This window comes from Sitodiplosis mosellana, unplaced genomic scaffold (assembly GCF_009176505.1).
Source record: "Sitodiplosis mosellana isolate CC-2019 unplaced genomic scaffold, AAFC_SMos_1.0 Smas_scaffold_6226, whole genome shotgun sequence".
Taxonomy (NCBI): domain Eukaryota; kingdom Metazoa; phylum Arthropoda; class Insecta; order Diptera; family Cecidomyiidae; genus Sitodiplosis; species Sitodiplosis mosellana.
The window spans coordinates 21,216,209-21,240,766 of NW_022601467.1; the positions used below are offsets into that span (position 1 = coordinate 21,216,209).

At 36.5% G+C, this 24,558-nt stretch overlaps 5 protein-coding genes across 13 annotated transcripts in view; 3 read left to right on the forward strand and 2 right to left on the reverse strand.

Annotated features, from left to right (window-relative positions):
• The window catches only part of LOC129579452 (uncharacterized), a 27,658-nt gene extending 26,774 nt beyond the window's left edge, over positions 1-884 (reverse strand). Inside the window, exons 1-2 of the mRNA XM_055469542.1 lie at positions 746-884; positions 457-615 (exon numbers count right to left, since the gene is read on the reverse strand). The gene's annotated coding sequence lies outside the window, so the exon portion shown is untranslated. The remainder of the gene's footprint in view (positions 1-456; positions 616-745) is intronic.
• Positions 1-9,130, forward strand: part of LOC129579449 (uncharacterized) — a 19,901-nt gene extending 10,771 nt beyond the window's left edge. For 5 of the 7 annotated variants that reach the window (XM_055469535.1, XM_055469533.1, XM_055469530.1 and 2 more), the window contains 3 exons: positions 5,908-6,000; positions 6,089-6,135; positions 6,249-9,130. In XM_055469535.1, the coding sequence (XP_055325510.1) occupies positions 5,914-6,000; positions 6,089-6,135; positions 6,249-8,907 (2,793 nt within the window). In that variant the 5' untranslated portion in view covers positions 5,908-5,913 and the 3' untranslated portion in view covers positions 8,908-9,130. Of the gene's footprint in view, positions 1-5,375; positions 5,750-5,907; positions 6,001-6,088; positions 6,136-6,248 lie in introns of those variants that run through there. The other 2 variants (XM_055469531.1, XM_055469537.1) reach the window with 2 other exon arrangements.
• LOC129579456 (uncharacterized) lies at positions 861-3,680 on the reverse strand. Its single transcript, XM_055469553.1, has 3 exons — positions 2,046-3,680; positions 1,172-1,943; positions 861-1,102 (listed from the first exon to the last, which is right to left on the reverse strand). Exons 1-3 carry the CDS (start codon positions 2,655-2,657, stop codon positions 891-893), a joined length of 1,596 nt encoding a protein of 531 aa, XP_055325528.1. The 5' UTR covers positions 2,658-3,680; the 3' UTR covers positions 861-890.
• Positions 9,131-9,550: 420 nt separating the features above from the next.
• On the forward strand, positions 9,551-14,528 carry LOC129579461 (U1 small nuclear ribonucleoprotein 70 kDa). The gene is made up of 8 exons (XM_055469566.1): positions 9,551-9,796; positions 9,864-10,046; positions 10,132-10,276; positions 12,525-12,626; positions 12,731-12,974; positions 13,046-13,242; positions 13,531-13,619; positions 13,708-14,528. Exons 1-8 carry the CDS (start codon positions 9,653-9,655, stop codon positions 13,765-13,767), a joined length of 1,164 nt encoding a protein of 387 aa, XP_055325541.1. The 5' UTR covers positions 9,551-9,652; the 3' UTR covers positions 13,768-14,528.
• Positions 14,529-15,313: 785 nt separating this feature from the next.
• Positions 15,314-24,558, forward strand: part of LOC129579447 (serine/threonine-protein phosphatase 4 regulatory subunit 1-like) — a 55,267-nt gene continuing 46,022 nt past the window's right edge. The window contains exons 1-3 of one of the 3 annotated variants that reach the window (XM_055469528.1): positions 15,314-15,375; positions 15,527-15,559; positions 16,756-16,867. In XM_055469528.1, the coding sequence (XP_055325503.1) occupies positions 15,550-15,559; positions 16,756-16,867 (122 nt within the window). In that variant the 5' untranslated portion in view covers positions 15,314-15,375; positions 15,527-15,549. Of the gene's footprint in view, positions 15,560-16,755; positions 16,868-24,558 lie in introns of all 3 variants that reach the window. The other 2 variants (XM_055469529.1, XM_055469527.1) reach the window with 2 other exon arrangements.

Genomic DNA, 24,558 nt, shown 5'->3' on the forward strand with positions numbered 1-24,558 from the left:
CCTCCCCCTAAAAAAAAGAACAACATTTGTCAACACATCTTAACGATGCTCTCCTATAATCGAGTTCAACTTCGACTAAAACAGGAACCACTTTTACAGATTCGCTTTTGTTTTCATGTTTAATGAACATTTATCACTATTTTAAATGAGATGAAATAAAAAAGTTTCAAATTCAAAGTCAATGTGAAAGGAGTAACCAAAAACAGTTGAAAAAACGTGTTTTCGTCAGTATGTCTGCCGTAGCAAAATTTATGACCAATTTACATTAAAGGCTGGAAAAAAAACTAATGATTGACAGAGATAGGAAGACAAAATAAAAAGTTCGCATCATTAAGTCAGCCGATTCCGGAAACTGGCTTTGCGTAAGCTCTTTGAGCATTATTGCGTTAGAAACAGTCCAATGTATAATCATCATGCAGAAGAAGAAAGAAAAACATCAACAATAATCATACATACAATCTTTGTATTGAGAGGAGAGGTTCTCGCAATGATTCACATTTTCTATTATCTGATCGCTGTAATTGTATGTCTTTCGGCAGATCAAAATGAATTCATATCTTTTGCTTCAGCAATTTCATTTGGCTATGTACAAGTACACTAGGGTGTTCAGCTAATCTGAAAAAGAAGAATGAAAAGCATAAATTTAAAGAGAAGCCAATTTTATGTCAACTGGTAGCATTAATAGAGCGTTATACAACACTTCCAGAAGAAAAAAAAACTCTTTGCAAAATCGAATAATGCTTACCTAAACGACCCACTAGAGTACTCCTGCGCAGTTAACATCAACCAGATGGGGAGTCAACTTGCTTCAACGCAACTATCCCACATGATCGGGATAGCCTTTAATAACTAATGTTACATTTGTTTTTTTTTTGTTTGCAATGTGCTGATTAGACAGCATGATCAGCTGGCTGCTGGTCGTACTCGAACATTTCTACATCATTATCCACGATGGCGACAGCTGCAGCGGCTGCTTCAGCGGTTGCTCTAGCGGCAGCAGCAGCGGCAGCAGCAGCGGCAACAGCAGCGGCTGCTTCAGCAGCTTCGCGCCAATACCTATTGATCGCCTCTGGTATCGGAAGTCCCAGTAATGTCCATAGTCCTGAACAATTAAACAAATGAACCTTCTTAAAAAATCATTCAATCAAAATTGTGCGTCAATTAGCCTTACCTTTCAGTAGAATGTTCTTAGCAGCCACGACGTCACGATGCCAAATCACAGAGCATTCGAGGTTTAATCGCCAGTTTTTGTAGTAACATTTTACTTTTGGGAATAAACGCTCGTCTCCTACCAATGCTTCTTCGTTCATGGCGCGTTGCAACTGTCGGTAGATCGATAGATCCGTTTTGCCCAACTTTGACACAATTTTCGTTGGCAGCAATGTTCTGGCGTCGGGTACGCATCGGCATTTCTTGAATCTGGCCGCTTTGTTCTGGTTTTGGAATCGATTCATACATCTTGCGTCTGTTTGAGATGTTCCCCATTCGTCCACCAATTGTATGAAACAATCTCGGCGCTTCTTTATTGACCTCAAAGTCAAACGAACCCCTGGGCAGCGCACGTGCTTCTTGATACTTATTGGGCTATCAGGTGGTATTTCGCCATCAGCACCAAAAAAGAACAGAGTCGGTTTCTTATCGGTCACCTTATTCACCCATTCGTCGACAACACTACTGCTCTTGATGTGTTTGTCCAAGGCGAGTCGAGTGTATTTGGCAGTCGAGTAAGCGCAGATTCCATGCTTCATCATCTTGACTCGGTGTTTGATGTAGTTCAGCCACATTGACCCTTTTGGCGACGGCATCACTGGATACAGATCACGGTTTTCTCTGTCTGCGCGCTCCATTTCGACGAAATTTTTGGTCCATCGCGCTGCTTTGGCATTTCGCACCTTTTGACCTGTTTGCCAGTGGAATTGCTTGCTCGACATTACAAAGTTGGTCTGAAAAAATAAATAGAAAAAAAGGTATAGTTATTGAGTTTTGGCACTTAAGTATTTTCTATTAAAATACACACAACTTATTCAAATGTATACAAAACTTACTTCTTTGCCAGTTTCAATGTCGTGTGTTGTTGTGGTATTCCAACTTCGCACACCTGTATCAACGCCCGAAAAATTTTTGATTGTGCCATCCTCAATCTTCTGAATGATGCGAGATTTTTGGTCGATTTCTTTGTTGGCTGTCTTCTTTTTGGCCGAGTACTGGAGAGACACAGAGATTCCATCGGTGTTTATGGAATAGTCAAACTGCTTTTTGGCACGCACGAATCGTCGAATTTTTCGCATGTAAAAATACTGATTCCACCAATAATCTCTCGAATGATTGAAATCCTTTTGTTGAATCGTTTTCGTGCTTGTTGTTCCTTTTTTATTCTCGATTTCCACTTTCGGTAGCAATTTTTGCGAAGACAACACCTGGTGCATGGATGAACAATCGATTTTGAAGTGCGTACGCCGGAAATCACACATCGGCACCACTACTAAATTTCGAATCAATGGCCGAAAATCTGGGTTGTCGAGCATTTGGCTGCGCTTGCGTTTCCATTTTCCTTTTGTCTTTTTTCGCTTTCTTTTCTTGCGTTTGGGTCGGCGCTGATGTGGCCACTCCGAATTGTACTCTTCTATCTCGCGCTGCATGGATAGGTACATTGGCATGGCCTTATACCAATGTTTTGGGTCAGTTGTAAGGTCATGCAGATCGATTTCTGGGAACACATTGCAATCTCTCACGATATCATACAACACCTCACACCGTACGAGTTTGTTTGGATCGCGACTTGGCACTTTGATATCTTTTTGCTTGATGATCAACTTGACAACATTTTCGATGTCACTTGGCAAAAATTTCTCTCCATCCTCTTCCAAGTTTGAGTTCAATTCGAACACTTTCAGTTTCAAGTACTGGGTGATGTGTTTGTTAGCATGCGTTTCAAGATTGGTGACGACGTTATCTGTGTACTGATTGGTCAAATGCTTAAGCCCATTGCTGAAATCTTTGTTGTTGGGCCAATCGATACGATGATAGTCGTCAAGACCTTCGACAATTGCCTTGAATTCAGGATCGATACGTGGCAGCTCTGCTCGTGGTCCCCGTGGATTTGTTCCGCTTGGTTTATACCTTGACTTCGGTTTTGGTGGCTGATTGTTGTGCCATAGCACTTGTTCAAAGCAGAGTTTGATCTTATCTTCTCCACTTCCACCAAACAATGCGAAATTATTGTTCTCGACGCCTATATTCGAACGCCTTTTGCACCTCAAACAAGAACAGCAATGAGCCCAAAACACAAATGGAAGTGGCTTGCAAACTCAGATCCGTTATTTTGCTCATCAATGCTTGCTGGTATTGTGGGCGAATGATTGTCTTTAGCGCACATTTGATCGTCGTAATTTCATCTTTCGTCTCTCCCTCCGCTGGTATTGATGGCTTGAAACGATTCGCCATTGTCCTACTGAAAGAAAAAAAACACACATTCGATTTAGTTTGAAAACGAATAATATTGAAACTTAAATTCGATTTAGTTTGAAAATGACAACAGAATGAGACACACAAAAATGACTTCGGTTTGATAACAATGGCATTGATTCAATTTGAGTTCGAACAGTAATCGATTAACTGTTTCTCTTCTCCGAACAATGGACTCAATTCATTGCATAAAATGAATTTCACCATCACACGTATTTCACCATCACACGTAACAGAACTATGTACTGCAGAATTATTGTGAAATTCATTACTTTTTTCATGGAATCTAATATTACTGTTGATATGTTCAATATATTTCACGTCATAAATGCTTATATTACGTTTTTAAAATGAATTCCACAAAAAGAAGAAGATATTGAAATGATCAAGTTTACTCACACTTTGGCGAATTGAATTCAATGTGAACTCCGGATCAAATCGATACAAAACGCACGTAAATCGAAAATAATACGAAATGAAATACCAGCAAAATCGTAGATAAATTAAATTGCAGCGTAAATTTCCAGTTTAAATTGTAAGATAAAATGTAAGAGTTTCAATTTGTTGACTTGGTGTTCACAACGCTGTATGTTTTCTCGGAATGAATGATGCGGCGTCTGTGACATTTCGAAAACTGCTGAAGTGAATGTCAAATGTCATAAGGATCGGTTCATATTGCCAATTTTTAGAACATTAGACAATTTGAGCTACAAAGAGTCAATTAGTACTAACACATAAAAACGGTTATATTTCGGTGAAATTCCAAATTTATTAGCAATGAAGGACGATTTATTGTTTGATTCCGATTTTTTGGGCCGAAATCTACGTAGAAATCATATATTCTTATTTGACTCCCCAAACCTGAACACCCTAAAGTACACACCTTAGATTTTTCGTTTGGAACACGCTTTAGCGATAAAATGCACCGTTTATCAATTAGATTAAACGGAACAGATAGATAGACATGAAAGTAAATGGGCCCATTGAAACAATCTGTCGTTCCACTTATGTTCGAATGAAATGGTTTTTGGTGCATTTAGAAGTGGTTTCTCAAGAATGAACATGCGTTTTGATTCGAGTTTCACTTTTGGCGCCCGTTGCGATAATAAACTCGTAAACATTTCAAAATTCATCCAACTATGGAATTTGATTTGGATAGTGTTTATTCTCCGCATTGTTGTTTTCGTCGACGCCTTCGCTGATTTTGGTAGAACAGCAAAACGAGTGTGTTTATTAGTTACATCTCATCGTAAGCACTAAGGTGACATCACCATACACCTCGTTTAGTTTCCATTCTGATCGAATCATCAACTGAAGATGCGACTCTTGTGACTTGATATGACTGTGCCAGTTGTTAGTTTCGCTGTCTGATATTCTATTGTTCTTTTTTTTTGGATGTGATCACAAAATTGAATATAAAAGGAGAGAGAGAGAGAGATACGCACACATACACACATAATCAAACAGCCTCAATTCTCAAGTCATTCGGCGAAGCAATATTCTGATAGAATAAAAACGCGATACGAAACAAGAAAATCGAATCAAAGTATCAAACGATTTCTGGTTACAAAAATGTGTGCGTTTAAATCATTGTTTTGTATACAACACGGACATTTTATTGTTATCGATTTTTTTCTCTTTCTCTCTTTCTTTTCATTAATGTTATATGAACGGCGGCAAATTAATGCATCAATGATCAATCTAATAAATAGATTGAATGAATTCAATTTCACGCGAAACTTTTCATAGTTTTCGTATTCAACGACAACAACAAAAGAGATTACACGTAAAAATTTCTCACAATCAAATGAAATGGTAGCTACACTCAGGCATAGGCAGATTATTTTTTTTGTTATATTGCTCTGTTCAAGGTCACGTTGTCGAAATATATAAATTTGAGTGTATTTTTTTGTGTGTTGTTCTTGTTCGAACGAGAGATGAGTGATGTGCGTGTATGTCTATTAAATTCTTTAAATGCCATGGAAGCTGATTAGAACTTAATTACAAGCAACAATAGATCACAAAGTCGACGCGCAGCAGAATATCAACGTACAAACAGACAAAAAAAAACATAATATACTTCATTCAGAAACTTAATTTGCTAGTTAAACGCTAAATTGAAATATGAAAACAAAAAAAAAGACGAAATAATAAAATGAATTCTATTTAGCGTGATCCATTGTTCGTTCTTCATAAACCGTGAAATGTGTACTGTATTGAATGAAACATTTTTCATTCGTAATCTCATCAACCAATCGTTCTAGAACAACAGCAACAAAACTGAGTATTTCGGATTCTAAGGCAGAACATAAATCTTTCATAGAGTCACTTTCAAATCGGCATATTTCATTGCAATTTTTTTTTCTCTCCAAATCCAAAGGGAAAATTTGGCTCACTTGGTCAATAACGATGTTCTTCTATTTTTTTCAATTCTATTTACAGAGAGTCATGGGAAATAATTTGTGTAGAGAGCGAATCGCACGAGCGGACAACTCAAAAAGTCCAATCGATCGAATCATCGGAAGGTGTGCACAGGTATGTGTGTCTGTTGTTGTGATTTAAAAATAAATAAATCGATTACACGGGTTCAATTATCGTTAATTTGCGATTTTTCTTTGTTTAGATTTGTCCGGCGAACGAAGCAAAATCGAATTATTGGCAGAAGCACGTGTAAGTTTTAACTTTTTTGTTGTTATTTTGTTTTGTTTAATATCACATGCTCAATTGTGCTATGTGTCTAATGACTTGGGTTTTTTTTTATCTGTTCAAATATAATCATATAGCTTGGAAACCGGACCGCCGACAAGAACGCAACCACAATCAACAATGAACGATGGTTGGCGCAAAGTCACGCTGACTGTTCCAAATGACAAAATTAACGATGAGTCTAATTTGGGCGAAACACCGGTGGCACCGCCGCGTCGTAAACGCTCATCGGTGATCGTTGATCGTCAACCGTGCGGTTTTAAAGAGCTGTTTGGTAATAATGTATCGCGACGCTCGTCATGCGACAGCATTTTAAGAGATGACAATCCATTGACCGAACGCGAACAAGAATTGCTTCAGCATAAGCGCAAGAGTAAGTCCATATCGGACTTTAATTTAAATGAAATCAAACCAGCCGATGGTTTGTCAATATCAACGATTCGAATACCAGTTACACGTACTCTTTCTTTGATGGAAAGATCGATGGTCCAACAAACAAGCCCTCCAATTACCCGTCTAACACTGCAACGCAAAGTGTCCCGTGTTGGCAACAAAAAATCCGATAAATTTTTTGGTGAAAATTTATCCGATTGTCTGTCCGATGATCCAATTACGCCCGAACCAGAACCAACCAGCATTTCATTTACATATCACACAATTAGCACATTGATCACACCAATTCCACATGCATCCGTTGATGGTAAGGATAAACTAGACGATTTCATTGCAGCAAATGCATCCGCACCAACAAAATCTGAGGCTATCGAAATTCCAACACCAAGACCATTTATAATAGGCGAACAATACGAATCGAAGCAAATTGCAGACGACGATAAGAAGAGCAGTCTTGATAAGAAGGCTGAATTCTTGATGGCAATGTTGGAAGGTACCTCATCATATAGTTCGATTGAGGAGCCCAAATCACCGCCACGAAGATCACATTTGAAAAAAAGAAATAGCTCAACACCGGCATTCGCCGACGCAGTCAACAATCAAGAATGTGTTGTTGCGAAAAAGTCAATTGCAGAGGATAAAAGTGAAGTCAAGGAGCGGACGGTCGCTAATAATGACGATGCTGAGTATTACAAGGGAATGACGCCAGTTGAAGAGCCATTGATTGTACCGCGCAAAAGTCCAACTAAACACATTTGCGACGACGACGATCATCATATACAAAAGCACATCGATCACACGCATGCAACGCCCAAAGAAAACAAACCAATTGAAACGACCGAACTGAGCGCTGAAGAAATCGAAAAGTACATGATACAGCAAGTGAACCATTCACCAGAGAAACCGAAACGTGATTTGAGCGTGTATGAAAAGTCAGTTCGGGTGACTCCGACTGCAACCGTACCCACAACTCCAATCATTACTCCGGTGAAACCCGTCGAAACTGTGAACGCTGTGTCGAAACCAGTACCAAGGGTGCGACATTTATCCCAAGAAAATTTGATGTCACAGAAAATTTTGGCACCACCAAAAAGCAACGATACAATCGATTTGATGCGCATCAAATCCATGCAAAACAATACCAGCAGCAGAAGCAACAACAACAACAACAACAACATCAATCAGTTTGATTTCAACAAGTTCAATGGGGACGTTCGATTGGAGTCACTTTTGAAGAAATACACGAGTCAACAATCATTCTTTACACAAGAGCTCTTGAGCCAAATCGCTGATCGTGTCTATGGATTCTCCGATCCATTTGAAATGCATGAAACATTCGATGACGGTTCATCGAAATGTATTCCAAATTCAAAATTAACAACCCGAAAAATTTCCGCACATCGCAAAGAGTCAACCGTAACACGTCCAATCTTCGAGAGTGAAGTTGAAGCTACGTCCGTCGAAACGGCTCCGAAAAACGTGCAAATGGAACAAAAATTAGTGAATCCGGACATAAATGGAAATGAAAGTATGGCAACTGACGTGGAGAACAAAAGCAAAGAAACGGTGAACAATGCAAAGAACATTGAAAATCGACCAACATTTGTTGATGAACAAGTCAAACGTGATACCGAAAGTTTCATCTCGATCGAACGAAATAATTCCGAAGTGTGTGTTCAAAGTAAACAAGTGGCTAATGTAACAAGCACCCAAGAAATCGTCCAAGAGCAAATGATTCCATCGCCAGAATCAGAAATTGTGCCGTCTTCCGAAGAGAAGAAAGTCGTAAGTGCGACAAATCACGTTTTAGATGATATTTACAAAAATAATAACACCATATTGGACGAATTCCAGAAGAGTTTGAAGGGCAACACCGTAACGGAGCAACATAGAAATTGTGATAGTAAATCGGAGAACCTAAATAGCAGCGATGATGAAAATACGGACAGTGATATAACGGTGAAGGAAGTGCCCTGTGTCAAACTAACTGAACCAAAAGACGAACATCAAACGCTAACGCTGCCGAATTTTGGTGCTGCTGGAAAACGAGGAAGCATCGTTGAGGTGGATGAATGTTTTCTGAAGCACAATGAATTTTCAAACCTTCAGAGACGTGGCTCAGAAAGTAATACCGGCTACGATACACGTAAAGTGTATCCATTCGGTAAATCGGAACCAGGTGCTGGTTCGGAATTTTTCGACAGTAAATCGCTGTCAAAAAGCGCAGAAAATATTTTAAACGACAATGTTACAAAAGCCGAATTAACCGTTGAACAAAAGGAAAATTCGCATGAAAATTCTTCCACAAACGACCATTCAATCCTATTGAAGTATTTAAAATAAACGAACTAAAACTAAAAGAAACTATTTAATAAATAAAATTTAAAAAAAACACACACAAACTTTACTCAGTAATATACATATATATATGTCATTGTAGATGCTAGAAAATATAATAAATGTAACCAAGTTTCAATTAGAGCTTAGAAATTGATGCATTTGTAATAATTGATGATTTATCCAACTGTTAAATTAACGAAATAAATGCAAAAAAATTTCAAGTAGATATCTTTAGTGTTTTTTTTTTGGATTGTCAACAAACAATATTCAAAATAGTTTTCAGTTTCATTGATGGAATTCAAATGACTTGCGGTAAGTATTGAATAAAAAAAAAGATCGAAAGTGCTTTTGGGCAACGCCATCTGTTGACAATATTCGCAAACAGTCATTTAACACTAGAAAAATACGTATTCTTTAGAACCGATTTCTATTTGTAGAGACAAACCTCTAAAATATTTCGTTCCATTCTTGTGTGTGCTGTTGATTTGCAGAAGAATTGCAAATTCTTTTCGAAATCAAAAAAATCTTCTTCAATTTGTTAGCCGTACAAATGATTTAAAGCAAAAAAAAGGAAGAACATCGTAAGCCCAAATGGAACTGCACGAATTCGGGCAAGTCAATTGAACGCATCCATTCTGTTTAATGGCGTAATTTCATCAGTTCGACGACATAAGGCTTGAATGCTGTGAACGAAAGACAATTCATTCGACGGAGAGACCAATCGTTTAGTAGTGAAAATTTTCACAAAATGACACAGTATTTGCCACCAAATTTGCTGGCATTATTCGCTCCACGCGATCCATTACCATTCATTCCACCGCCCGATAAATTACCACATGAAAAGAAAACAAGGGGCTATTTAGGTGTGGGGAACTTTTTGTCGCATTTTGAGGTTGGTATTTCAATGTAATTCATATTCGCCAATTGCCAGATCCAATTGTTGTTTTGTTTAATTTTAGGATCCCGGTGAAACTCCACCGCCAACCCGTGTTGAGACACGTGACGAACGTTTAGAGCGCCGTCGGAAAGAAAAGGCTGAACAAGTTGCCTACAAATTAGAGCGTGAAATCGCAATTTGGGATCCAACACAACTACAAGAAGCCACTGAAGATCCCTTCAAAACATTGTTCGTCGCTCGTATCGTATGTGTTGACATTGATCTTTTTAGCCATCGTTGCATCGATTCGAATTCATATTAAAAATCACACATTTTATATTCCATTCCAGAACTACGACACCTCGGAGTCGAAATTGCGTCGTGAGTTTGAAGTGTATGGGCCAATAAAAAAAATTGTTCTTGTTCACAATATTGACACAGGAAAGCCTCGTGGCTATGCTTTTATCGAGTACGAACATGAACGTGATATGCATTGTAAGTAATCGAAGTAATTGACATTTTCCCCTTCAATTTAATCGACAAATTCGCGTTAAATAATAATTGCCGATTTAAAATCAAAGCCAAAAAAAAAGAGAAGTGATACACGCAAAAGAAACACATCATTGCTGCAAAAACAAAACAGTTTCAATGAAAAAATCTATTTTGCATTAAAACTCCTTCTGAGAGGTGTAATGAACAAACGAAACTAACTTGTCCATGCTTAACATTCGCTCAAGAGAAGAAAAGCAAAAATGAACAAACAGACAGACAGAAAGAGAGAGATATAATACACGTCGAGTCATTCCTTCTAAGAAGTATATACTCTTGAATGAATTGAAACAGTGAACAAGTGGCCCGTTTATTTGTTTTTGACAAAAGCGCAGATTCGTAAAGAGACACTTTACTCGAAACCGTGTTCTTTCGCAAATGCAAAAAAAAACAAAAAAACCAGATAAAACACCCAAACACACACACACACATAAAATAAATGTAAACCATTCCGAATCATTGGAAAAGAATAATAATTGTGCCAAAATACTTATAGAATAGGTTTGTATGGGTTTGGTAAGATTGAGACAACAATAACAAGACAACAAAAAGTCATGGAATTCGTCGTATTTTTCATTAGATACATTTTCCAAATAAATAAACACCGTTTTGTGTTTTGTCGATTTAAAACTTTGATTTTGAACGATCGACCATCGACAATGCAAATCGAATGCGATTGGTGCCCGGAATCAATTGGTAACTTTGGTAAATTGTTTTTTTAGACACAACAAAAAAAAACTAAATTGTTGCACCAGTTGCTCAGGTTGACCAAGTGCCGAGACATTTCAACAACCACCAATTCAAACCAACCCTTCCGCGTTTCAATGTCAATGTTCATAATTTAGCTCGTCTTATTCTTATCCATACAAAAAAAACAATCTTCTCTTTGTCAGTGGTACACACGGAACGCGTTATGTGTCGATGAACAAGTCATCATCATGATGACATCATGCCCATAAAACACCTTCTGGGGCTCTTCTTATTTTTGATTCAATTTTATTTTACTTCCATCATTATTCCCACTCCCAATTGTGATACCAATGATCCGAAACGGTAACACGGTCACCTGAATATCTGGTGCACAATTCTGGTTCACACAACAAGAATAAACTAAACAAAAAAAGGTTTTAATTCATTTCTTTTCATAGATTCTTTTTTATTATTTTAAATACTACCCAAATAAATAATTATAATTACTAAATGATTGCAAAATGTAGCGCATATACGTAAGTATTGAGCGCTCCAGGTAATGGTTCTGTCTATCCAGTCACATAAATAAAAAAATGGAATTGTTTCTCTCAATATGTATCAATAAAATGCGACCACAAATCGATTAAATTTCGCGCGCACACAATTTTGAAATGAAAAATCCAAAGAAAAAAAAACAAATCGAAAATATTCTTCTGCTCAACCAAAGCCAAATACCGACCATTAGAAAACTCCGTGCATTTTCTTTTCTTTTTCGAATAAATACATTTTTTTTCTTTCACGAGAAAAAAAAATCACACCCATTTACCACGAAATGTGAACAATGGCATAATTTAATAAACGAGTACGCCTATTCCGTAAGTAAAACACAACCAAAGAGTAAGATAAAACTGATTCACAATGCGATTGAAAACCAAAATTTATTTATTGATTGATCGAATGAAAAAAAAAAACAAACAAAATAAACGAACAATCAGGGGCCGGTAGGTATAATCACATTCGCACAAAATGTTTTCATATTTGAATTTACATTATCATTTGAAAGTTTTTAATTTCCAGTACACTCAATGGTAATGTCGATTTTAAAAACAAAATGTGATCCAAACAAATAGAGTTCAAAAGTAAAAACGAAATCAAAACCGAACTGATTTTTTTGCGAACAAAAAGGTACAGATTAAAGGAAAGCTCTCTGGATTAGGTTTCAAATCAAGTGTTTTTCAACGATTTCTTCTTCTTATTATTTTTTTTTTTGTTTCGAGTGTGTATTAACCCACTACAAGAATGGAAAGTCTGAAAAGTGTCTGCTCAATGATCAAAGTCAATTTACGCAAATGAAAGAAAAAACAAACCAAAACCAAACAAACAGTCAAACGAACAAACAATATCAAATTATTACAATAAAACGGAATTAGCATGAGCTAATCACATAGAGAGTAACATAATTTTTAAGGTCAATACCATTTCTTTTTCGCAAACAACATTTTAGCTGCGTACAAACATGCTGATGGTAAGAAAATTGATGGTAAGAGAGTATTGGTCGACGTTGAACGCGCTAGAACGGTGAAAGGATGGCTTCCTCGTCGTTTAGGTACGTTGAATTCCATTTGATTTTTTAATGCATGATGGCACATTTTCATTTCGACACAAATTTGGTGATTGACACGAATCTCTATTTCATTTCATTTCATTCAGGTGGAGGTTTAGGAGGTACAAGACGCGGCGGTCCTGATGTGAATATCAAACACTCTGGACGAGAAGACAATGACAGAGAACGTGAAAGATACCGCATGGAAAGAGAACGAGAAGATTATAATAGACGCGATTATAATCGAGACAGAGATCGTCGCGAACGCCAAAGATCACGAAGCCCGAAAATTCGTGAACGGCCACGCAGTAGGAGTCGCGAACGCAAAGAACGCAAACGACGACGATCAGAGTAAGAAAACTTGATTTTTTCCCAATGAAAATGGGCTTTTAATTAAACCGATTGGATTTTTGCACTTACAGGGAAATGGACTATGACAGAAGAGACTCACGACGAGATCGTGACAGAGAAAAGGAACGGAAACGGAACAAACGATCAAGATCCAGAGAAAGAAAGCGAGACAAACGAGACAAATCACGTGATAAGCGTGACAAAGAGCGTAAAGAACGGAAACCTGAGTATGGAGAAATCAAAATCAAAGAAGAACCCGTTGATGATGGTACGATCGTCGCCTCGTTTTCTTTCTGATAATATTCTCTTAACTGCAAATTCTATCAAAGCAACTCAGTCGAAATTGTGTTTGTTGCTTTGTTCAATTTGCTAAATTATTTGAAACGACGCAGTTTTTTTTTTACATTGAATTATGTCGTTTGAGATCACAGGGCCTTAAGTTCATTAGTCTTTAACTTATTGGCAGTATAAGTCTCGCACAATGCCAATGCTCATTCGCCTTTTTATCGTCTTATGATTCAGTTTTTCTCAGTAACAATTTACGTGTCCATTTCAGATTATCCTGACTATAACTCGCGCATCTATAGTTCATACGGAGCTGAAGTTAAGTATGAAGATGGTGAAGAACAGAAATATCGGCCACAGGTTCGTACACATTTCTCGTAATTTGATTCGTGTTAAACACGCCTTCTGCCAGAACAAATAAAACTTTGCATATCTTTCGTTTGCACAGGAGAATAATGGCCAATACGGACATAATGATGATGATGACTATGACGACAGAGGATACTAATCATAAGTTTTAGCAATTAGTTCGCGGAGTACAAGTGTGTGACTTCAAAAGTGTTGGCTGAAGTAACGCAAACGTTCTCCCCCTTTCAAACAAAACAAAAATCAAATCTTAATTGCAAAAATAATTGGCATTATTTTTGTTTCACCAGGCAAAAATTCTGATGTTTTTACAACACATTTTTATCATTTCGTTAACATTATAAATCATAGTATCTCTTATTATCGATTCCTATGCAATAAGCTGGAAACAATCAACCTAAGAGAAGAATGTCTCGCGTCCGACTGTTACTCTCGAACAGAAACACAGAAACAGAAAAAAAAACAAGAACAAACTCAAAAATTTCGTTATCTCAACACACGTTTCATTTCACATTTTGGTAGGTATACAGTTCATTCACTTTTCCCTCTCCAAGAATTCCGAAAAAAAAAAAAAAAAATTAGAATTTCTACTTTTGGTTGAAAGTAATGTTATTTTGCAAATGAAAATAAAGTGAACGAAAATAATTTTAGAAGCCGTACATTTTCATGTCATTTTCTCCTTCATTTTTCTGCCTTTGGGATTTTTTTTTGCAGCGAATATAAGAAGGATATTTGGTAAAAGTAAGGAGAGTAACTATAATTTTAGCTTTAAAATTATTATGAAAATTCATCAATTGATTTGTAGCATTGCAGATGGTAATTTTGTTCAGTCGGTTTAAAATTTCATTCCATTCGATTTTGTTTCTTCTCTAATTTATTTCAATAAATTAAACTCTTACATGATGCATCCGTGGTTTTCTTTATACTTTCTAAATTCAAGGCTTTAAAACGTTGGCGTAAGTATCAATCCCTTGATCATGTGTATTTCGAAAATAAATTCTATTGTGCAACGTCCGGCTGACTTATTCCAATACTTGATGCCCGAAAAGTATTTCATTTCGAAACAAACGAAAATAAATACTGAAGTGTATTAAACCTGTTTCATAATTTCCAATCATTCATTGTTTCGGTTATCATTTAGAATTTGCGCTCCATTCGATTCAAATTTTGTATACATCAATTCACTCATCAAATTTATACATATCTAGAGGCTTAAGCTTGACTTTCTGTCACACCATTCACATTTCGAAGTTGACAACACTTCGATCTTGTAGTGAGTTTTGAAATTAACCAAAGCGTTAAATTTGAATGTTCAATACGGATCGAACAGGATCGAGTTGAATTTTTTTTTTAATTCCATAACATTTTAATCATATCCAAAAAAGGAAAAAAATTGTTTATATTGCGAAATTGTAAAAAGTTGGCCGTAGATCTTATCCCAAAATGTATTCGGATAAAATCCAATTCGCTCAGTAAGGAAATGACAATTCAAAATGAAGCACATTGGCAACGACATATTGAATAATTATTGTGCATTGCATAAAATATACTCAACTCCATTTAGAATCGAATTGAAATGCATTTTTATCGTCGAAATAAATTTGAAATGACGACCAATGGCCCCGCACACAACGAACGTCGGTATCGATGTTGCTTGGGATAAAAATAGTGTTTACACTGTAAACGACGAGTGATTTTTAATATCGATTTCTAGATGGCATTTTGGTGGGATAGTGTTTTTGACAGAACGGTAAGTCTTATCTGCCATTTTTATAACATATTGCAAATGTAACTCGCATATATAGTTTTTTTATGTTATTTTTGTAAGAACAAAAAAATAATTTAGTGATTATTTCATAAATTCTTTATCGTTTCATTCGTTTGAAATTAACAATACAAAGGCATCCAAGTCGATCATTTCATAATGGACGTTGGTAAGTGGTCAATTTAATTGAAAAATATATATAAATGTTACGCCCTTTGATACGACACAGAGAACAGACAGACAAAAAATGCAACACACAGAGAAAGAGAAACCGAAACATATCCATCCGAAATGATGTGAACAAATTTACAAATCAATTTGTATCACTGATATTTAAACCAAAAATACCATTCGCCATGTAAACGACAAAGAAATTTCATTTGTAATTGTGCCCAACGAAAGTTAGGTTAAGTTTTTTTTGTTAAGTTGGTGCAGCTATTGAGAATGAGAGAAGAGAAGAAAAAAAAAGGAGTTCAGTCAAATCAAAAGTGTAGCCACAGACAACTATGATTAATTGCACATTTTCTTTTGGCCAATTGGTTCTTGGTCGGTCGACTCTCCGCAGGATTGGAATGCAAAGCCAATAATTTCGTCAAAATATCGGCAACCACAATAAATGCATTCGTAAATAGATTGGCAAATGAAGGCAGACAACGAAAATGACGAACAAAAAACAGCAGTAGCATCAAGCGAATGCGACGATCAATATGATACCATAACAATGGAGAATAACAAAGAAATTCTTTCAAGATGTTGCACCAAACTAGTTGATAGTGTGTGCTTTCAGCGCTGCATGCGTTGCATTGATATGAATATTCATGGCTTTGACACACACAAGACTTTTCGACGACGACGACGACGACGACGACCACAAACAATGGAATTCGCACAAAGCTAGTGATGTTTTTTCGGGCTTGCCTGCATCAAGTTTTAGTTAAAAGTTTCCCTGAATTTGCTTTGACAAACAAATCCGATTCAGACGGAAGTGAAGCAAATTTCCAGTTTGATTTTGAATGAAATGAGATTTCAAAGCGAGGAAAAAAAACTGCTACAGAATTCAATGACTGACCATGCATTTAAAGCTGTTTGAAGGATTTTTTTTGACATGACTCGTAAAAGTGTATACTCATTTCAGACTAACAGTAGCAGCAGAAACAACAACAACAACAACAAAATACAGTTCATGTTGTTTTAATTAACGCTCAAAACTGGAATACTTCATACAGACACACAAAACAAGAAATGGTGTAAAGCAAATTAGAAGAGAGCGATTTCCTTAAAATGCCATTTCAATATTGATATCAACAATTTTGCGATTGGTTGGCATTGTTCGTAATTTTTAATTTGATTTGTGCACATTTTCAGGGGAACGGATTTGGGATGATTTATCAACACAGCCAGAAAGTGAAAGTTTTTCGAAAATGAGTATATCCGATTTGCTGACCAACGTGGCTACAGATGCGAACGAAGGAAACAGGTATGTTCAAATCACACTCCTCTCACAAAACAATTTTGTGTTTGCGATTTTCACAGATCAAAATATCTTTTTCATATATTTTGCCCATTCGAACTGCATGTGAAATTTGAACAAAACTTAATCGTGATGGATATCATCTAATGGATTCACAATATCGACGATCGATGAGATTCTAATGCCACAATCGAAACGAAGTATTATTTTTTTTCTTCATCGTTTTTATACCGTTGACCGATGACTCATACTCATACACGTATCGCTTGGATGCATGCATTCCTTGCCAAAATCAATAGTTTCTATGCCCTGACTTAATACAAAACATCCAATCGGTTGATATTTGTGTCCATGATAGTCACAATGGCAAAAGTCACAAATCTCACGTTCAATAGATGTTCACCTCTTCAATTTGCGCCGCATTCAGCAAACATTCATTCGGAAACAAGTGCCAATTTGGCACTGCCAAACAGACGGAAATTTCACTGAAATTGTCATAAAATCGATTTAAATAACTTCAATCAATTTATAGAGTTCATTAGTTCGGCAAGTGGTACTGCTGCTGCTGTGTTTTCGTGTGAAAATGCTGAGGTCTTCATATTGTTTTGTACAATGCTAACTTGTTGGTGCCTCTCCATGAATCCACCGAAAAACGATAAACAAAACCGAACACAGAATAAGAGACTGCAAATGTTATTCTTGCAGTTTAGTAATTCATATTGCGCGTCAATATGCAAATTGAGCATTTCTATGGATTCACGGAATGGATATATACATGTATAGTTAAAGTTGAACATTGCACATATAAAAGTCCTTTGTATCACACAGACACACAAGGAGTACTTGTCATTTATTCTTTTGTATACAATTTTCGGTGTTTTTTTCTCTCTTTTGTTTCGGTATTATGCGATTATTATGCAATTTTACTATGTGTTAAACCGATTTTGAGCATGTGCCCGTCTTTTGTTTTTTTTTTGTATGTATGTTTGCTGATGCAATACCAAATTGGCCATAAATTTTAATACACAATATCACTTCAAATGACATCTATCGACTTCGGAGCTTATATCAAATATTTTCTAGTCAAAAACACGGGCCACTCTATCTGGCCTGTTTCTAATCGAAAGTAATTCTCCAAAATATCCTAATCCCATTTTACTTCGTATTTATTCTCTCTCTTTCTTTCTCTCTCTCTGTCTATTCTATGCATTTCTCTTTGATATTTTCGTCGACATTTAAATTGCAAATAAATCAGCGAATAAAGAAAAAGAATCAAATAAACCTGATTGGAATGCGGAGGTGATATACGTAGAATGCAATTATTATTGTGTGCGTCCATATACGGTGATCAACACGATGCATAAGCGTTGAGTGATAAAATGGGCCATTGTGCCGTTTATGACGTATCTTATGTAAAATACGGTTCAGTCAAGATCTCAAATCATAGATCGCGATACATTTCTAGTACAATATTATGCATTAGATATGCACGGTGCAATTAAAATGATCAAATAATGGAGGAACTATGCGAAAAATGCTGTTGGTGTCTGCCTCTCGGAGGCAACAGTAACGCAAAACGTGCGAATTGAGTGGGGAGAAGAGAAGAGAAGTGAGAAAATCTAAAGCATTACATTCGAAGGTAAGAGTAAACATTGCCATTTGAATGCTGAACCGCGAAAGGGGAATCGAAAGTGAGCGAGACAAACGGCTGCAACAATGAGATATATAGTAGATTTCATGTGATTGTATGTTCGCGGATTGATTTTTTTTTTATTAATCTTTTGCGACATTACTATATTATTCTTTAGTCGGCAAAAAACAAAGACGTAGAAAAAAGAAAAATGTTATCTGAAAAATTGGAATAGATAACAATAACAACAAATCGCATACAGAATCGTATGCTGTGAAAACATATTTTAATGTACATTTTTCTTGCAACATTAATACGATGGCGCTGTCTCATTGTGCCTCTACATTTCCATTTGTGTTGCAATTTGCGGATACATTTGCTTTGGAACAATGCACATTCGATACCAAAGCTATATTCCATTGCCGTCGTAGTCATCGTCGACGTGCAGAATTGTATGACGTTTACATGTAATTGAGAGGAAAAATGAAGCGAGAAATAAAACGAGAGAGAGAGAGAGAGAGAGAGGGAGAAAACAAACAAAACAGCCGGGGAAAAGAGAGAGAGAAACACAGATCTACAACGAAAGCGATATAATGAACAAATAACGAAAACGGTGTTAGGGCACGCGCCAAACCAAATAATAAGAACTTGGTTCAATATTATCGGTTGGCGTTGTGTATTTTTTATATTTTCTTCTTATTTTTTCTCGCTCGCTTGCTCTCTCTCTCTCTCTCTCTCTCTCTCTCTCTCTTTCTATCTCTCTCTCCCTCTCCGCTTCATTTTGTGTTGTAGATTGTGTGTTTTTGTTCATTCGTCGTGTGTGCCTTTTTTCTGCTTTTTCATTCTTATGCTTCATCATTGGATAATTTAACAACTTTTCCACGCCGTTTTTTCGAAGATACGACTCAGTACACAAATAAATAATACAACAACAACAACCGAAAGAAAAACAGAACCTAACGTACTGATGAATTGTCCATGCAGACTTGCTTTACGTCGCAGCGTAGTGAGTATATCTGACTAATAGCACGTTGGGAGTTACGAGAAATGACAAGAGAGAGAGAGAGAGAAACATCCGTCACCTGTCGAAACCGTTTTTCGTCGTTGTTCAGAGGCATTTTAGCACTCGTTTATGCCTGCTTTCCTCACATTACAGCATATTATCCAAGCTTACAAGCAGCCAAAAAAAATGGAACAACAGCAATACATCAACACACGCATACAGCGTCGTAGTATATTGAAGAAAATACACACATCCCGTGTATTGTGTGGTCAATATCCATTTTTCTTCGTCAAATGATGACCTTATGTTCGCTTATTACATTCACTTTCGATTAATTGTTTCTTCTTGAATTAATATCCTGTTACATATTTCACTCCCCAAGTTTGGTGTGTGTCTGTTTTTCTCTCTCGGTTCATTCTCGTTTTCATTTTCATGTGTTCGAACAGTTTGAATGAATTTTGTGTGAATGTGTCAACATTTTCGCATTTTTTCCTTTTTGCAAACACACCAAAAAAGATTACAATGCAGAGAAGACCTAAAAATATACCACATCCATTGCATTCTGTATAACAAAGCCCAAGCAACTTTGCAAATGATGAAGCACTGAGTGGTGAAAAAAAAAACGTACAACAAACTGGCAGCAGTAGCGACAGTGGCCGCCATTGCTATGGAATACACCCTTAATTCTGGCTCACAAAGTGTTGTTACATTTGGCTTTTAACCCTAGAGAAAGAGATTCTCGGTGGCGACTGACGCGAAGCAAATGTTTATTGACCTCATGTTTTTATAGCCACTACGCGCATCTATACATACACTAAAAATGTACAATACTTTATTAAATGATGATATTCTATCGCATTCTCGCACACACTGGATACACGGAGACAAATGTCATAAACGATTCTATTCTATTGTTGGCGAAAATTTGTTATAGTTATTGTTGTTCGTGAAAATTGATGGGCATTTGGGCTAATCTCATAAAAAATAGTTATCAATTAATTATCTATCCTAATGCATGGAACATGAAACGAAAGAGAAATAAAATGAACTGCTATTCGGATATGTGCGCTTCTATAACAAAAGAAGAAGAAGAGAGAAATGGCATTTTATTAATATGTCGATCAAGTTCACCAGCAAATTCAACCCCAAAATTAACGCAAACACCATGAAATGAAACGAGTTTAACACAAAGACAAATTCATGTCACATATATAAGAGAGTTCGATTGCATTTAATATCATATTGTTGTTGGTACGGAACCGAACCAAACCAAACCAAACCGAACCGAACCGAACCGAACCGAACCGAACTGATCTGATACATATTTATTTGTCAGGCAAAATTCGTCTATGCCACCAAATTAAATGGACGAACCGGGAGTTTTGCCTGGAACTAAAACAAAAAAAAATTAGCATTATTCACATTCAATTTATAGAAGCAGAAAGTTTCTGTACATGCCCGAATTTGTATTATTTCTCTCTTTCACTCTCTCTCTCTCTCTCACACACTTTTCTCTGTGTTTTTTTTTCGGGTGGTGTACATTTTTATTTATTTTATATTTCAAACACAACATCTGCTGTTTATGTGTTTCATCTACGCTTTTTGATTCCTTATATACCCCGTGTGCATTTGCTGGCTTCTATATGTCTGCCCCGTGTATTGCTGAGCATGGGTTAGTTTTTGTATGTGTGAGTGAGTGTTGTGTCTCGTGTTGTGCATTGAAAACTACAGATGTTAATTTTCAATTTTAGTTTGTACATACCTCGTGTGTCGTACGACATACACATCGCATCCTTTCCCTTTCTTTCTCTCTGGCTTCTTGGTTTTTTTGTCCCCTGTCTCTTTCGTTTCATTTTTGTTTCGTGTTGCATTGACATCAAAAGGATGGAAGTGAATGATGGCAATGGTGACGATGAGATACCGCTAAACCTATCCTACCATCTTTTCCGCTTTTGCGTGCCTTTTTTTCCTTTCATTCTCTCTCTCTCTTTCACACACACACACACACAAACATACTCTCTGCGTTCCAAAATTGAGCAGATTAACGCCAGATTCACAGACGCAGTCACAGAAATAGAAAAAAGGCAGAAAACTCCTGAATTGAGGACAAATAGATTATAGGAGTAAAGTTGTTCACAAACATTTCAATATACAAAATTAGATGACGCACTCCAAATATCCAGTGAAATGGTTTGCAACGGCACAATTTCAATAGTATTCAAGGGAAAGTCATCATTGAATTCTATCGATTCAGCGATAGAGACACTGAAAAAAACGAACCAAATGGCTAATAACCTTATCAATTGAACATTTACGACAATGGGACGAACACGAAATACAGAGAGAGAGAAGAAACTAGAGCCATATACATGAATCCCTTCACACTGTTCTTGACCTGCTCAATGTATTTCAGTACATCACTGAACATTTCAAGCCATGCAAATTTAAATAACCAACGCCGGCTGAGAATCGATCGCAAAAACGAGTGCCACATTCGATATCGTTTTACATTCGGCTCACTGTTGGCTGTTTTCTTCTTCTTCTTTCATTTCTCTGTCTCTCTGTGTCTGTCTCTGTGCATTGTGACATTGCATTGATGATGATAGTTTTACGCTGCATGAAAATTGGTATCGAATGCGCCCCGTGAAATTGAATGCATACAATTGGTTTGTTTTACGTATACAATAATATATATGTATCGCAATGCATTTGGATGCTTGTTACATCTCCCTATTCCAACTCTCTCTCTCTCTCTTTTCTATCCCAGTTGCGCACGTAAACATACAAAATGTGTGAATCTTTGTATATATACATACATTCTATTATAATATATTCAGCCAGAGCTTGGCGGTGTTAAATAAAATAAAATAAAATATGTGTCTGTGTATGTAAACATTCTAAATTTAGAAGATGACTTTTTCCAATTTAATTTCATTTTCACTTCTTATTGTACGGGTCTAGATTGATCACGCTAATAATGAGGTTAATAAATTCGTCTTTCACGATAATGTAACTACTTTCTTTTCCATAAAGATGCTCATGCTCATGTCGTCGTACATTACCATATCTCACTGGAGGAACCTCAATATATTTTGTTGTTCCATCACCAAAGGTTCGGGTTGCACAAGAGAAACAGAGAGAAAGAAATGAAATGATAGAGAGAGAGAGAGAGAGAGAGAGAGAGAGAGAGAGAGCAAACAAGGAAATGTTGCAGTAGCATTCATTCGGTAGGGAAAAAAATCCTCACCGTAAATAAATGATGTGTTGATTCGTGGCAATTCGACTCGGTGGCGGAAAATTATCGCCTCTTAGCCTCTGAATATATTTAGCTCAAGATCAATATTTGAACATCGAATCAATTTCAAAATTCAATCAATATTAATAAATCTGGTACAAAGATTGACGTTAGAATATGCGTTTTCGTTTTTTTCCTCATTCGATTCGTTCCCACTCATTTGTTTGCGTTAAAAACGACTTGCTCCTACAGCCCTTTTTTCTATGCTACGAGATTTTCAATTGCATTATATTTGGTGCCATTAGTCCCGTATTAGCCCATTCTTAAATTCTATAGAGAAACGGAAATTATGAACGATATTGATTTACTTTTGACAGTGAAGGCTGTAATTTGTTTTATTATTGCAAATTCGACAAATGATTACCATTTACACTTCAAATACCCGCTTAAAATGCGTTTTTTTTTCTTCAAACGGCAAGCCCGTGTTGTAATAAAAGCAAATGAACAAATGTTCTGAATAATTGACGCTGTATTTTTCCGCTTTGTTGCGATTGAAAATCGTTCTTTTCCTCTATTCGTTGTTGTATCGATGCATTAGAAATGCATGGTTTTACTTTTGATTTTTATTAATGGCTTTAAATCACAATTCCTAGAATTAGCATATACAAAATGGCTTAAGTATGGCATTTTCCTCCATTCAAAGCATATAATATATTTAAAGCGTCATTTTATTTGAACAGAAAAAAAAACTGAAGCATGATGATTGGTAAAACATGTCATTAAAGCGATGAAACAACCTGGAAAAGATTAGAGATCAAACAACGTGCCAAAATTCGTGCTTCAAAAAGAGCTGTTGTGAAACTGTTATGTTGTGTTTTTTTTCCACACCTCGTTTTCATTGTGTTTTTTTTCTTCGCTTTTGATCCCGTTTGCTTCACAAAGATTACACATTCGAGATATCCGCAATGAAATTTAACCATTTTTTTCACCACCTAATTGAATATCCAGTTAAATTCTGTTATAGATACGAGGTGCACATTTTCGTTATACCTTTGCCTTTGCCTTTACTCTGAAGCGATCGTAAATTTGTTATTTTCGTTCACTCTCTTTTTCTCTTGTTGGTCTCCTCTTTTGCGCCATTTTTTGAGTGTTAGTCCTTGCTTCGGATATGTTCCAATGATTTGCTCGTTGCTCGCTCTTTTTATGGAATTTCCTTCAAATAACATTTGGTTAACAGTATTTCTCGATAGAATGTTATGCGAATGTATTCTTCACTGTCTTCATAGATTACAATTCGAAAGGAAAATTTGTACATAACAAATGTAAAAGAAGCCAGGTGTTTAATGTGTTTCTGATATCGAATAAAAAAACACACACACAAACACTCACAGACACCGAATAAATGTCGAGACGATAGATCGTCATCGTGTGTTGGTTGCCTGTCTTTTCCCCGAACTTTTTTTTCTTTCGGTTTTCTTACATAAAATCAACATTTGCTTTTATTCGTTTTTCACTTTTTGATGGCAAAGCGTTGCGTTTTCAAAGCGATATGGAATATTTGAAAGAAATTAAGGAAGAAAAAAAAATATGTAGACATACATACACACAGCAGCAGCAGCCGAATGCATGCGTTTCGTTTGTTCTGACTAGAACAAGGACAAAATAATATTAAGGATATGACTTAATTCAGAATTAAGAAGATGCATTCGGCCGACAAGAAATTTCGTAAAAATAAACGGAATATATAAATTGGAACACACCGTCAACTATCTGGCGAGAGACGATAGAGAGAGAGAGAGAGAGAGAGAGAGAGAGAGAGAGAGAGAGAG

Coding starts and splice junctions, on each gene's coding strand:
- LOC129579456 (XM_055469553.1), bottom strand. CDS start 2,657: ATGCCAATGTACCTATCCATGCAGCGCGAGATAGAAGAGTACAATTCG. Junction 1,944..2,045: donor ACATTGAAACTGGCAAAGAA/GTAAGTTTTGTA, acceptor TTATTTTTTCAG/ACCAACTTTGTAATGTCGAG. Junction 1,103..1,171: donor TAAGAACATTCTACTGAAAG/GTAAGGCTAATT, acceptor TTAATTGTTCAG/GACTATGGACATTACTGGGA.
- LOC129579461 (XM_055469566.1), top strand. CDS start 9,653: ATGACACAGTATTTGCCACCAAATTTGCTGGCATTATTCGCTCCACGC. Junction 10,047..10,131: donor CATTGTTCGTCGCTCGTATC/GTATGTGTTGAC, acceptor ATTCCATTCCAG/AACTACGACACCTCGGAGTC. Junction 13,620..13,707: donor AACAGAAATATCGGCCACAG/GTTCGTACACAT, acceptor TCGTTTGCACAG/GAGAATAATGGCCAATACGG.